Raw genomic sequence first — 15,815 nt, forward strand, 5'->3', positions numbered from 1 at the left:
GCCCAGGGTCACACAGCTAATTAAGTGTCAAGTGTCTGAGGTCACATTTGAACTCAGGTCCTCTTGACTCCAAGGCCAGAGCTTTATTCACTGTGCCATCTAGCTGCCCCAGAAATCTCATTTTCTAAAGTTATCCATGCTCTCTTCCTCCTCCCTCTTTTATCAATTATTAAGCTTTTCTCTCTCCTACTTTCCTCTCCCACTGGGAAAAAAACAAAACAAAAAAAAACCTCTTGAAACATATAAGCAAAACAAACTCCAATATAAATTATCATACTGGCCATGTCCCAAAATATGTCTTATTCTGCACATTTGTCTATCACTTCTCTGTCAAGAGGTGGGCAGGATTCATCGTTAGTCCTCTGGAATCATTTTGATCAATGTGTTGATCAGAGTTAAGTCTTTCAGAATTACTCATTTTTACAATACCGATGCTATAAGACAAACTTTCCTGGTTTTGCTCCCTTCATATTGCATCAATTCATTCAAGTCTTCCTAGGTTTTTCTTAAACCATCTCCTCCTTCATTCTTTACAGTACAATTGTATTCTATTACATTCATATACCATAATTTGTTCAGCCATTCCTCAGATGATGGGTACTCCTTAGTTTCCAGTAATTTTCTACTACAAAAAAAGCTTCTATAAATATTTTTGTACAAATAGGACCTTGTCCTCCTGTGTTTCTGTTTTCTTTTCTTTTTTTTTTTGCTTTTTTGGTGAAGCAATCAGGGTTAAGTGACTTGCCCAGGTCACACAGCTTGTAAGCGTCAAGCACCTGAGGCTGGATTTGAACAGTGCCTCCTGACTCCAGGACCAGGGCTCTATCCACTGCACCAACTAGCTGCTCCCCTGCTGTCATACAGTTTTGAGAGCTGCCACTCTGAGGTGCTCCCTTCCTTCCCACTTTGTTTTTCATTATGTCCCCTGAGATTTTTGACCTTTTATTCTTCAAGATGAATTTCATTATTATTCAGATGTATTTTAGAGCCTAAACTTTGCTGAAGTTATTACTCATTTCAATTATTTTTAGTTCTTTATACCCTATCATATGAAAAAAAGTGATAATTTTAAACAAATGGGTATTGTGCTTTGCCAAAAGTCTTTCCTAATTTTATACAACTAAGTGGTATAGTGGATAGAGTACCAGGTCTGAAGTCAGGCAGACTCATCTTCCTCAGTTCAAATATGGCCTTAGACCTTGGGCAAGAACTTGTTTATCTGAGTTTCCTCATCAGTAAAATGAGCTGGATAAGGAAATGGCAAACTATGGCCAACAAAACCTGAAATGGGGTCACAAAGGGTTGGCTATAACTGAACAACAATTTTATAGCAACCCTATATCTCTGGTATAAATCCTATCTGACCAATCACGGTTTAATCTTTGTGATATGTTGCTGAAGGCTCATTGATAACATTTTATTTAAAATTTTTGCATCAATGATTACTGAGGATCTTGATGTATAGTATTCTTTCTCCAGTTTGATTCTCCTTGGTTTAGGTATCCAGACTATTTGCAAACCGTCTGTAAAATACTACAATTAATTATTCTTTGAACATTTGACAGAATTTGTTTGTCACTGTATTTGGACCCAAAGTTTTTCCTTTGGCAGTTTATTTAAAACTTTTCTGACACTGGGGCTATTTATATGTACATTCCTTATTTCTTGTTATATAAACCTGGCTATTTTATATTTTTGTAACCATTCATCCATTTCCTAGTTGCCAGCTTAATTGGTATATGATATGGCAAAATGGTTTCTAATAACATCCTTTATTTCTTCTTCATTTGTTATAAATTCTCCTTTTCCATTCTTGATATTTTAATTTGGTTTTCCTCTTTCTTCTTTAAAAACAGGTAATGGTTTATCTATTGTATTGGTTATTTCAAAAAATTCTCTAACCATCTGAAGATAGCATATGCTCTCCATTCTAACCACCCCTCATTTCTTCGACTGTTCCTCATGATACAGTTTTGAGTCCTTTTATCATCTTAGCTACCCATCACTGAACAGATGAATTTGCTGATACTCTTCTTAAAATGTAGGACCCAATATACACATTATTATGCATCTCTGTGTTGGAAGTGAGGAGCAGCATGACACAGTGGACAGAGAGCTGGCCTCAAAGTCATGAAGACTCAAGTTCAAATTCCCTCTCTGCCCCATACTTGCCTCATGACTGTGGCAGTCACTTAACCTTTCAGTGCTCCAGGCAGCTCTCAAAGATAATGAGTGACAGAGACCCCGAACTGGTAGAGGGAACTCCCTCACCAGGAGTTCCCTAAGTCAATGAAATCATATCTAGTTCCCTTTCCCCCTAAAATGTTAGGCGCTGGTGATAACAAAGAGGGAAATACAAACAGCCTCCGTCCTCAAGGAGCTAAATTCAGTCGGCGAAATAACATGTAAGTATTTACAAAATAAAAACAAGGCAATTTTGAGGGAGAAGTACTAACAGCTGAGGGGATTCAGAAAGGCCTCTTGTAGCTAAACTTTGAAGGAAACTAGAGATCTTAAGGGTAGAGATAAACAGAAAGTGCATGTCAGGCATGGGGGACTGGTCAATGGCTACAGGCATGGAAACAGAAGATGGAAAGCCCTATATGTTGTATAGGAAGGCCAGACTGCCTGGAACACAGAGTGCAAGAAGGGAAATAATGTATGACAAGGCTGAAAAGACAGGCTGTAGCCAGTTTGTGAAGGGCTTTACAAGTCACACAGAGGTCTCAGTGCTGAAGACAACATTCCAAATGTAGTACTCAAATGATCAGTATTCAAGACACAATGCTTCTCTTAATAAGTAAAGGATGACACTAACTTTTCTGGAAGTCAAAGCAAAATGCTGACTAACAAGAATTTATAGCCAATGAAAATCCCAAAGTCTCTTTTACCCATTTAGTGACTACTGAAGAAGCGGAGCAGTCAAGAGCTTTCTGAACTCGACCTCTGGTGAGGACCCCTGGCTTTGTGTAGAGGAGCACTCTTTAAAATTTTTATAGAAGGCACTCTAAATGAATGTTTTTTTCCTTGGCATCTTTTTCCCTCAACATAAATGAACAACGTCAAGCATACCATTTCAAAAAGGAATAGAACAGTATGTCACAAGTGTTGTTGATAGCCAAGGGAATTCTGCCAGCTGCTGGTGAGCTCCCTGGCCAGGATTTCACTGTGCTGATTTTGAGTTAATGTAACGAATCTGTCCTCCTAACACTGTCACAGAATGACAGGCCAAGCTGCCAACAGAGGGTGGAGAAGGTTCTCTGTTCTTTTGATATGGGAAGGTGTGTAGCATTTTGTCGGATGGGAGGAGAATGGCATTCATTGTCCCTTATACACATCTAAGGCTTCCAAAGGTGCCATAGCAATCTCACTAATATTCACAGGTGAAAGCTGACTAGTGACTTCAGATGACGACCACTTTTCTCCAAGATCATTCCTTAACTCTTAAAAATCACTTGTGTGCCTACTTAAGTATGTCCTTTGAGGCTCAGACATTTGATGAGGCTTATGTTAAGATGATGAATGTGAAAGGGTTTCTTACAGAATCAAAATAACACTTTAACAGGTTTGCTTCAAGTTTTTTGTTGGGCCTCAAGCCCAGAGTAGTCAGTCAATCATCAAGCATTTATGTGCGACTCTTCACGACCCCATTTGCAGTTTTCTTGGCAGAGAAGCTGGAGTGGTTTGCCATTTCCTTCTCCAGCTTATTTTACAGATGAGGAAACTGAGGCAAATAGGGTTAAGTGATTGGCCCAGGGTCACACAGCTAGTAAATGTCTGAGGACTGATTTAAACTCACAAAGAGGAATCTTCCTAACTACAGTCTCGGCACTCTATCCACTGCAGCCATCTAGCTGCCCCATCAACAAGCATTTATTAAGCCCCTATCATGTGCTAACAAGTGTGCGAAGTGTTAGGGATTCAAATAAAGGCAAAAAAAAAAATTCCTGCTTTCAAGCAGCTTGCATCCTAATGAGGGAGACAAGATGGAAACAACAAGTATATACACAATGTACATAGAGAGTAAATGGAAGGTAGGCAGGTGCTACTATTATACCCATTTTCTTGATGAGGAAACTAAGGCAGACACAGATCAGACAACTCGCTTGAGGTCACACATTAGGAGGGGTCTGACGTGGGCTGTGACTCTGCTCAACCCGTTGTCCTGTGGCACTGCCTGAGAAGATGCACAGTCTGTGCCTGGAACTGTTCTAAGTGAACTTAATTGGTTAAATTGAAGTACAATGATTTGCACTCGAATTTTTTTTTTAATTAAGGAAAAGTGTTAAGCAGAGCTAAAGCATCAAGACAAGTGAAGCATCAGGTCTTACCTTGATCTGACCCCGAAGCTGCTCTGCTTCCTGCCGTAACTGCTCCAGCTCACTCATCCTCCAAGCCTGTGTTTGCCTTGAGCTTAGTAACAGACAGTACTGCTGAAGATGACTGTCAAAAAAGAGATTTATTTTCCTATTAATCTTTTTAAATTTGCATATGCAACTCTTTGCATTTCATTATGAAATTTAACTAAGATAGCTATGACTGGAATACAGTTATATATTACATACAAACCCATTTAATACCTTAGTCTTTTAAAAAGGAATGTAATCAAAGTGATAAGTGGAGAGGGGAAAAAAACTTTTTAGCTAAAGTATTCAGCACTGAGGACAGGTGAATAGTACAACTAGAAAGGAGTCAGTAAGAAATAAATTTAAATCATCTTGAAGGCAAGAAAAGGATTAGTGATTTGGTTTTAGGAGTGAAGGGGGTAAGTATGAATAATTTAAGAAGAAACAGCAAGTTTTAACAACAAACTATACACAAAAATCATAATGGAAAAGCCAAAGACCGCTTTCTAAAATTTACCTGCTTGACAAGTATCTCAAACAGGAATGAGCTATAAGTGACAAGTCAATCAACAAATAATTATCGTGTGTTCTCCTATATACAAAGCACTAGGAACAAAAAATTGGCCTAATGACAGACATTTGGATGCTTCTATTAAAGAAGTGTCCCCTGGCCCCATGGAATACATCACAGTGAATCAGTTAACCAAGCTTTTATTGAGGGCATCCTACATGCTAGGCACTGTGCAAAGTGCTGAGAATAAAAAGAAAGGCAAAAGATAATATCTGCTCTCAAAGAGCTTACAGTCCAGTGGGGGAGTCAACATGCAAATAACTATGAACAAATAAGCTATGTACAGGATAAACTGGAAATAATCAAAAGACAGAGGTTGCTCCCATTAAGCGGAATGAGAAAAGACATTACAGAAGGTGGGACTTAAGATTTGAAGGAAGCCTGGGAAACCAGGAGGCAGAGATGAAGGAGAGCTCCAAGGCCTAGAGGACAGCCACAGTCACTAGATCTCAGAGTCCATAAGGATGGTGTAAGATGTAAATCCAAAGTGACTATTAAGAAAGGATGGGGCTAGTCAGGAGTGGGGAACCTATGGCCTCAAGGCCACATGTGGTCCTCTAGGTCCTCAAGTGCAGCCCTTTGACTGGATCCAAACCTCACAGAACAAATCCCCTTAATAAAAGGATTTGTTCTGTAAAACTTGGGACTCAGTCAAAAGGCTGCACCCAAGGACCTAGAAGGCCACAAGTTTCCCGCCCCTGGAGCCACTAGGTTATGCAGAGCTTTAAAAGCTAAACAGAGGATGTGATGTTCAATCATAGACACAACATGGAGCCAACAAAGCTGAGTGAACAGAGTGTCAGACTTGTGCTCTGCGAAGATCAATTTGACAGGTGAATGAAATATGGACTCAAGTGGGGGAAGATGAAGCAGGAAGACCAACCAAGGAACTACTGGAATAGTCCAGGTCTGAAGCAATGAGAATTATGTACCGGGATGGTGGCAGTGGCAGAGGAAAGAAATAGGTGTATACAAGAGCTGTATAAACTACAGCACTTGGCACCTGATTGGATATGAGGGAGGAGCTGAGGATGAAGCCCAGGCTGGGAGCCAATCTCCCACGTTTGCTTAGGTCCTTGACAATATGCAAAGGGGCTGATTAATTTTCAAAATAAGTCATTTTCTGCTTATGGGATTTAATGTGAAAAATACCATGCAAATTTAGGTAATAGCACTATTATTATTTTAGAAGACAATGGCACCCTCCATAGTAATAGGGTGGTTAGGAAAAGAGAAAGTAGACTGGGAGAGATTTAAAATCAGTGAGGGGGCAATCTGCTGGAGAAGATGGGATGGGATCACTTGTACATGTAGAGGAGTTTGCCTTGGCAAGGAGAAGGGCCACTTCATTATGAGAGACAAGGATGAAAGAAAAAGTGGTGAAAAGCATCTAGAGTGACATGAGATGAATAGGGAAACAGAAGGGGCCCTTGAGGAATGGCCTCAATTTTTCCCATCGAACTATGGAGCAACCGCTCAGCTAACGGGGTAGGGAGCAGCCATGGCAAGTTTGAGGGGGGATGAAAAAGTTTGGAAAAGCTGATGTGGTTAGTGAGATAGTGAGTAAACTGGTGAGGTGTGAAAGGATTGCCTTTCTGCAGTGAGGTCCCAGTTGAAATTCTGTAACACAAATTAGTAGTGGACCCAGCCAGTAGTATCATGATTTTCTCCATCATTCAGCAGCACTTAAGTAGAAGTGAAAGGAGTGAGTGGTGGGAATAATTAATAAGGCCAGGGTTTGGAAGGGGAAAATCTCAAGAAGATGGTGTGGGATTGAACTCGTTCACCAAGGGATCAAGTCTGAGAAGGGAGCAGAGAATGGACAGTACAGAGTTGATGGCCTGGGAAACAACTGAAGGGTTAAGGGACTGGAGGTAACAGTGAGGATAAAGAACAGGTTTTTGGGGCTGCAAGGCTGAGGGAGAGGTGGAATTCCTACAGATGATGACATAAAGGAATTTCAGAGTTCATGGAAATGGAACTCTTGCAGATGATTACAAGACCAAGGATATGACCATCTTAGTACACCTGCAGTGGAGCAGAAGAGTGGGTCATAGGAAACAAGTAAACTGAGAAACTACTAGAAGGGTAAGGTATTGGAGGGAGTCTCATAGATATGTTGAAGTTCCCCAGGATGAGGACAGGAGTTGGGGAGCAGAGTAAGAACGTGAGCCAGGCACTGAACTCACCGAGGAAGGAAAGAGTGTCCCAGAGGTCTATAGACAACAGCTGCTAGAATTTTGACTGAGTGACAAATGTGGATTAAATAAACCTCTAAGGAAGAAAGGTAATGGTGGTAGAGGGGGAGCTTGGAAATGGCAATGGGGAGCCATTAAGATTCCAATTCTCCCGCCAGAACCAGTAAGTCATGGGCACGCATTTAAAGTGTGACCAGTGCTGGAGAAGGGGGCCAGGGAAGCTGTCGTCAGGAGGAAGCCAGGTCTTGGTGAGTGCAATGGAAAAGAAAACGGTTTACAATGAAAGCTAGTCTGTGAACAAGGGAGCAGGCATTCCAGGGAGCAAGTGGAAGAAGAAGAAGCTTCAGAGTAGGGTCTTGGAGGAAGAATTGGGTTGAGGGGGATAGAAAAAGGAAGTTGTCAGGTGGGAACCAAAAACAAGGTTTGAACAAGGAGATCAAAATTATTAGGTGAGAATGAAACTTTCTTGTCGAGGGTCTATTCTAATATATAAAACACTGCTCAGCTGGGTGAATTCAAGTTTTCATTCATAGTAATCGCAAGATTGGAAAAGGGCCTCTCAGTTCTCTTTCGCCCTTGGAGCACCCCAATAACAGTATTCCTTCTCTAAACTGGGTCTGAGAAGATGATAGCATCAAGAACGAACATCTGGAGAACAGCAGCCATCAACACTGCCTTAGAAATAAAGGCAGGCAAGCAGTGTTTGAACTGATCCCTGTTTCCCCACCCATCCCTCCTATACATTCCAGTTACCCTTAACCTCCTCTTAGACTGAGTTGCTCTGGAATAGATTGTGTGTCTGTGTGCTGCATACTAATTTGTATAATGCTTTAAAGTTCACAAAGCACTTCCTTTACAACAAATCTATATGGCAGGTAGTACAAATAGTAATGTTCTCATTTTAACATGAGAAAACTAAGGCCCTGATAGGTTAAGTCATTTATAGTCACAGTCAGTCACTCAATCAGTCAACGAACCTATTATGTGTAAGGCTGGATAGGGAGTTGGGCTTGAAGTTAGGAAGACCTGTGTTCAAATATGGCCTCAGACACTTACTAGCTGTGTGACACTGGGCAAGTCATTTAACTTCTGTTTGCCTTAGCAAACCACTTCAGTATCTTTGCCAAGAAAACCTCATGGACAGTATTGGCATGCTACGGTCGATGGGGTCCCAAATAATTGGACATGACTGAGTGACTCAACAACATGTCAGGTACTGTGCTAAGCCCTGGGGGTACAAAGAAAGACAAAAAAAAAAATCCTTGCTCTCAAGAAGCTTACAATCTAACGGTGGAGACAACATGCAAACAGCTATGTACAAACAAGATCAAACCCAGGTCTGCTGACTCCAAGTCCACAGTCAGGTCTTCCTGACTCCTATCTACCATGGTACCACCCCTTTCAAAACGAAGATTCAGTAAAAACATATTTTTATTTTTTTAGACTCTTTCCTTTTTTTTATTAATTTACTTAGATTTATCAACAATCACTTCCATATGCTTTTGAGTTTAAAATTTTCTCCTCCTTCCTCCCCACCACCCTCCCCAAGATGGCGCACAATCTGATATAGGCCATACATATACATTCCTAAAAACATATTTTTAAAAGCAGGAAAGTAATAGGAAGGGGAGGAGAGACAAATTATGCTTGTTCCTGATAAATGATTCAAAGACCCACACCTGAAAGTTTCTTTTTGTAATTGTATTATCACACTCAAAATAAAATATTTAAAGTACTCCTGCCTTTAAGAAACTTACATTTTATCAAGGAAGACAACATATAAGCATATAAAATATTCACAAATCTATTATACATACACATATATTTTTAAAAGACTAGGTTCAGATGGATACTTCAGGAACATCATTTTGGAATTCAAAGAATCAAATGGAGATGGAAGAGACTTGAGGAAGGGGTAGATTAATTAGGAAGCTAATAAAATAATCTATGTGATAGGTAATGTGGGCCGGAAGTAGAGCAAGGGCTGCAGTAGATAGAATCCATAGGACTTGGCATCTGGTTGAGCACAGGGGGGGAAAGGGGGTAAGGAATCAAAGATGACTCCAAGGTTGTGAACCTGAGCGACTAGAAGGATAATGGTGCTCTCAAAAGAAACAGAGAAGTTCACTGGAAGGGAAGAAAGACTATGAATTCTTTCAGGTATGCTGAGCATTGGATACCTAATTTGAAATATGTAATAGTCAGTTAATGACAAAAGACTAGTTCTCCGGAGAGAAATTTAGGGCTGGATACAGTGTTCCAAAAATCTTAGTGCAGCTTTAAGCTTTAATAGCTTAGGTAGTCATTAAAGCTATTATTAAAAATTAAAGCCATTAATAATAGTTTTAATAGCTGAAAATTGCACTAAGGCTTTGGGGCCACCATGTATATCTGAAGGTTCCATGTGTATAAATAATTGGATCCATGGAAAGCTAAAAAGGTCACTAAGAGAACATGTAGAGTGAGGAAAGACAAGGACAGAGACTTGAAAACAGCCACAATTAGGGAGTCTGAATTAGGTCTTTCCTGCTCCCCTCAAACTGCTGGTACCTCTCCCTCCATGGGCAGGGAGTTGTGTTCTGCATACACACACATGTATATGCTCACCATCTCTGTTAGAATACAAGCTCCTTGCGAGCAGGGATACTTTCACTTTCGTCTTGGTATCCCCGGCATCAGGAACATGCTTGTTGATTCACACAGATCATCATCACTCCAATCAATCAACAAAGTTTATAAAGCCCCTCCTATGTGTGAGGCACATAAATGATATTAATACAATGAATGAAACTATCACAACTTTCACAGAGTAGGTCTCTTCTGACTGTTCACCTTTTTAAAAATTTAGCATTTTTTGAGTGAATTTAACTCTAGGATTAATCTAAATTTAAATGCAACTTATCCTCTTCACAAGCAAGCTCTTTGGCTTTATCCAGCCGGGATAACCATGGCAATGACATTAAAGTAAATTTCTCAGAGCTGAGTTTAAAATTTCTGAAATTATTTGCTTTGACTTTGGTGCCACCTGACAAGTATGATATTTCTGATGGACAGCTCTAACTACTGCCAACCAGAAACACAATTATTATAATGTCTAATGGGATCAGACTGATAATTAAAGTTTTTAAAAACTGTCTTCTAAAAATCCAACAGAAGTGCTTTTAAAAAGAATTTCTTTCTTTTAAAAATAAAATTACAATAAAACCAATCTCCCATGTTTGGTTACATACTTGACAATATGCAAAGGGGTTGATTAATTTCCAAAACAAGCCATTTTCTGCTTGTGGGACTTAATGAGAAAAATACGTGCAAATTTAGGTAATAGCACTATTACTATTCTTATTCAGTATTGATAATAATAACTGTAAGCATACATATTTGTTATGGGAGAAGCACAAAAGAAGCCATAATTTCTTGCTTGAGTGAGAAAAAACGGCATGTGAAAAAATACTGCTTGAGGGTTTGGACCATCATAGCAACACAACATCTAAATTTTACATTATTATTTACCAAACAATATATGATATTGCTATTTATCAGAATACAAAACCAAAAATTTTTTAAAAAACAAGCCATTTTTGAACTGAAGTAGGGTTATTTTTCTTTTCTTTTTTTTTGGGGGTGAGGTAATTGGGGTTAAGTGTCTTGCCCAGAGTCACACAGCTAGTCAGTGTTATGTGTCTGAAGCCGGATTTGAAGTCAGGGCCAGTACTCTATCCAGTATGCCACCTAGCTGCTCCCTTTTCTTCCTATTTTTCTATAAAAAAAGGAGGGCATTGGCTCAGTTTCTGAAGCATAACTACCATACCAATAATTCTTGTCTCCTGAAAGAATAACTGAATACAATGGGTTGGTTGGGGTTTTCTATGAGGGGAGGGACTGTATTGAGGGGGGAGAAGAAATTATTTAGGATGGACATTTAAATTCAGGAAGAGTTCATTTTACTTGGAGCAGAACACTATTTGTGTTTGTATTTATTTGACAGACATTTAATTCGTATATGGTATTATTTTATTTTTCTTCCCTATTTTCTTCAGTGTTACTATCCTTTTGTCACTTTAATATTAAAATACGCTATTAATCATTTTTACTTGTCTCTAGAATCATAACACTTAGTTGTTGTTTACTTTAAGAGAAACAACATGCTTTTTTCTAGGTCTAAAAAAGATAATCATTAACTTACAGCATAATATGTGAATTTAGTGTAATTAGTATATTGCTTTTTAAAAGTCTGATCACATACTCATACCCTTTGAAACTCAAAGGGAAGGGAAGAGAGCCTACACTGGTAGTCTCATTCTTAAAAGAAAAAGAAATCTTAAAATATAGGCCCTAAATTCTGCACATACAATCAAATGGTCTTTTAAAAAAGAATGACTCAATTCCAAATATGTGCTCCAACATATTAAAATTACTTCATTAATATTATGAAATGTCAAGCACATAGCAAATACTAAATACATGAACAGAACTGAGAGTCAAAAGCTTGAGATTTCTTTTTCCACCCTAACAAAAGAAACTACTACTTTTCTTGCATAAAGAACTCTGAAAATCAGAACTGGCCACAAGAGTTACTGGTAATAACAACAAAGTTCACTTCCCAGATGGGCCTTTCATTTCTGAAGTCATCCCTTGCTTTGTTGCAGTAAGGAAAAGAGAAAGTATCACAGAACTGGAGAAAAATAAATGTTATTTCAATTCCATGCCACAAAAAAAGGCGAGCAGGGGAAGACAGTAGTCTAAAAAGTAAGTCCAAATTAATTCACTTCTTGGCAAAATTCTGCATTACTAAAGGAATAATTTGGTGAACATCTACAAAAGGAAGCAATGATCACAAAGACTGAGTATAGCTTCATTAGGAGCATCCCAGAACAAATCATCACAAACAAACCTTATTTTCCTTTTTTTAAAAAAAAAATTTGCTGGATTGGTGAAGGTGCTACAGAAACATTTTACATAGATTTTAGCAAGACTCTGACAAAGTTCCTCAAGCTCTCTTTTTGGGTCAATCAGAAAACTGGGCATCATGATGGCAGACATTGGTGGATTTGGAAATGGCTGAATGCTCAGGCCCAAAGAATAGTCATGAAATCATTCAGTATCAACTTGGAAGGAGACCTCTAGTGAAGTGCCCCAGGAATACGTATAACATTTTTATCAATTATCAGGAAAAAGGCACAGAAGACATATTTATCAAATTTTCAGATAATATCAGTCACAACAAAAATACTAAAAATAAGCCAGACTGATTTATCGTAATGGCGAATCCTGGTCCTAACTCGACAGTATTTGAAACACACCTCCTCTTCTAAGTAGAGAGAGGGGAACAACGTGTCCAGAAGTTGTCAGAGGGAGCTGCTGTCTCACAGTTGGTTGCTATAAGTGTTTTGTTGTTATTGGGAAAGGGAAGAATAAAATGAAAAAAGATTCAAGTATAATATGATAACTGTCTCAAGTATCTGAAGGGTTCATGTAGGAGGCTTGGCCCCAGAAAGCAAAGCAAAAGGTGTTAAGTTGTGGAGGCAGATTTAGGCCTGATGTAAGGAAACAATCAGAACTGTTCCAAACTGAACTGGGCTGCCTAGGAGAGTCATGGGCTTCTCCTAACTTGTCTCCAAAAGAGGTGAGATGACTTCTTGTAACAGAGTGTGTCACAGTCAAGCTGGTTCTTTCCCATCACTGCTTTGGCAGGACGAATTCCTGTTAAGATGTAAGTTGGACTTAATGGCTTCAGAGATCCCTTCCAACCCAGATTCTGGAATTCCACAATTACAGTTCATTATTTGTGCTTTAAAATATTTGCAGAGCTCAAAGCAATGTTTGTTTTACTGAATCCTTTGCTGGTGGGGAGTGGATCAATCACATCTTGCTTTTTGACAGACTAAATAAAAGGGGAACAGGATTAAGGGTAGAATAATCTAAGCCATTTTAAAAAGTAATTTTCCCCATATATCATACCACTTGCAGATTCATTTGGGTTAATAATTTCTTCCTCAAAATACAAATGAACCAGGGGGCAGCTAGGTGGCGCAGTGGACAGAGCACCAGCTCTGAAGTCAGGAGGACCTGAGTTTAAATCCAACCTCAGATCAAATACTTGACACTTACTAGCTGTGTGACCCTGGGCAAGTCACTTAAACTCAATTGCCTAAAAACAAAACAAAAACAAGTAGTTAGGGGCAGCTAGGTAGCGCAGTAGATAGAGCAGATAGATTTTAACTGCAAAATTTCCCTTTTCTCCTCTCCCAAACAACTTAGTTCAACAAAGATTTATTTACCAGGCTGCTATGCTAGTGTGGAAGATAGAAAGATTAAAAAAACAAAACAAAACACAGTGCCTGCCCTTGAGGAGCTTTTGTGGTATTAATAACTTTTACTCGTCAAAATTTACTCACATAAAGATGTGAAATAGGCTTAACTCTCCCAGGGTTCATTTGTATTTTTTTTTTGGTGAGGCAATAGGGGTTAAGTGACTTGCCCAGGGTCACACAGTTAGTATCACGTGTCTGAGACTGGATTTGAACCCACGTCCGCCTGACTCCAAGGCCGGAGCTCTATCCACTGTGCCACCTAGCTGCCCCAAAATCTGTACTTGATGCTAAATGCAACAGGCAGCCACTGAAGTTTATCAAGGAAGGGAGTGGCACAGTTAGATCTAATAACGCTTTGGTAGTTATAGGGAAGATGAATTGGAAAAGGGAGTTACTTGAAGCATAGAGACCAATTAGGAGGCACAACAGACCAGGTGAGAGGTGAGGTCCTGAACTGAGGTGACAGCTCTGAGTGGAGAATCACAGAATTTGAGAGTAGGCAGGAGTGGCCATAACACCCCCACTTCCCCCAAAAAAGAATCTCCCCTACAGCACACCCAAAAAATGTTCAGCCAGCCACTGCCACAGAAAACTAAGGAGCTGCCTTAAGGGATGGTGGATTCCTCTCTGTTCCACTTTTGAACAGTTTTAATACTCAGCAAGTTTTCTTGATATCAAGCCTAAATTTGCCATCTTGCCACAGCCACATAATCTAACCTCTCTTCCACATGACAGCCCTTCATATACCTCAAAAATCACCATCATATTCCCATTAAGTCTTCTCCATTTTCTTCAATCATTCCTCCAAAGACATGGGCTTAGTGCTCTTCATTCTAGGTGCCCTCTCTGGGAACCTCTCTAGCTTATCCATATCATTCTTAATCTAAGCAGACACATGAATAATCCTGTAGAGATGGTCTCTCCCTTTTGTTATTAGTACAGTAAAATATATAAAGAATTCCTTATCCAAGAGAATTAGCTCCTAAAAATACTAAATTTAAGTAAAATACTTCAATAATCGACATCAATCAGAATAACATTTCATTATATTAAAATTATAGAATCCACTAACAAATTCACTGTGACATTCATACATTCAAAAAGTGAGTATAACATGGTTCCTAAAAGAAAGATGAAGATAAAGTAAGAGATATGAAAATTATGGCATATGTTTTCTACACAAGAGCAAATAAAGGAAGTTCAGTAGACTGATCAACTGTTAAAATTAAAAAACTTAAATATAAATTCTTAAAAACACTTTAAGATATTAATTTCCTCTTGCCTAACAACATTTATATTTTTCTTTTGCATGGAAAAATTTTCCAATGAATTTTGGGTTTCATACACTTTAAACATCAACATCATGTAGTTAGATCGTTATGAAGTTGGGAAGAAAGCAGTAAATCCAGACATTTTATAAAAACAGCTGAGCAGTACCAGTTACGATAATTTGAATGATACCAATGAACCATTGTATCCAAGCCAATTTGTTAAATGAATTTTAAAAACACACACACACACACACAGATGTGTAATTCAGACAGTTTTCCTTTGCTCTCTCTCTTTCTTAAAATTCTCACAGAACTAGTACTAAAATGAAACATTTTATGGCACATACAATTATGCAACTGTGTCAGTCAATATGTAGCTATAGCGATCCATAATCAAACAAGTTTTTTTTTAAATTACTTGTAATTTTCATGTTAATGGTTACCAAAGTTAAATCAAGTAATACCTAAAATCCATATCTTAACCTGTTTTCAATATCTGAAACATACACCTCTTTTTGCTTTTTTTTTTCAGGCAATTGGGGTTAAGTGACTTGCCCAGGGTCACACAGCTAGTAAGTATCAAGTGTTTGGTCTGAGGCCGGATTTGAACTCAGGTCCTCCTGACTTCAGGGCCAGTGCTCTATCCACTGAGCCACCTACCTGCCCCTCTTTTTGTTTCTTAAAAGCTGAAATCTATAAAACAGTAGTAAAACATTTGCTGAAAGGAGAATTATTTCAGATTTGTGATTATTAGAAAAATTTAAAGCTCAAATATATTCTACTAGTGCATTTGATTTTTATTCTACTCCAGACCTGTGCTTTCATTGATTTCAAAAACTGCTGGTGAGGAAACATCCTCTACCAATGCTGACAGACACATTCTTTGCAACTTAGAATATCCAGAGACTTGCCTAGAGTACTGACAAGTTTGCTGACTTGTCTGGGATCACCAGGGCAGTGTCAGATTTGGAACTTGAACTCAGGTCTTCTATCTAAAGGCAACAGGAAGCTCCAGGATTTGGCTGTGTTGAGTCACATGATTTGCAATGATCTGGCAGAGTATGGCGGATGCCTGGAGTGGAAAGAAACTTGAAGAATAATTGGAAGGCTGCCATATT

The 15,815-nt window shown here is 38.8% G+C and overlaps 1 protein-coding gene across 1 annotated transcript in view; it reads right to left on the minus strand.

The window, feature by feature from the left end:
* Positions 1 to 15,815, minus strand: part of GNB4 (G protein subunit beta 4) — a 55,696-nt gene that overhangs the window by 25,744 nt on the left and 14,137 nt on the right. Inside the window, exon 2 of the mRNA XM_020980746.2 lies at positions 4,332 to 4,443. Within this exon, the coding sequence (XP_020836405.1) occupies positions 4,332 to 4,388 (57 nt within the window). The 5' untranslated portion in view covers positions 4,389 to 4,443. The remainder of the gene's footprint in view (positions 1 to 4,331; positions 4,444 to 15,815) is intronic.

This window comes from Phascolarctos cinereus, unplaced genomic scaffold (genome assembly GCF_003287225.1).
Source record: "Phascolarctos cinereus isolate Bilbo 61053 unplaced genomic scaffold, phaCin_HiC Scaffold_7;HRSCAF=346, whole genome shotgun sequence".
Lineage (NCBI taxonomy): Eukaryota > Metazoa > Chordata > Mammalia > Diprotodontia > Phascolarctidae > Phascolarctos > Phascolarctos cinereus.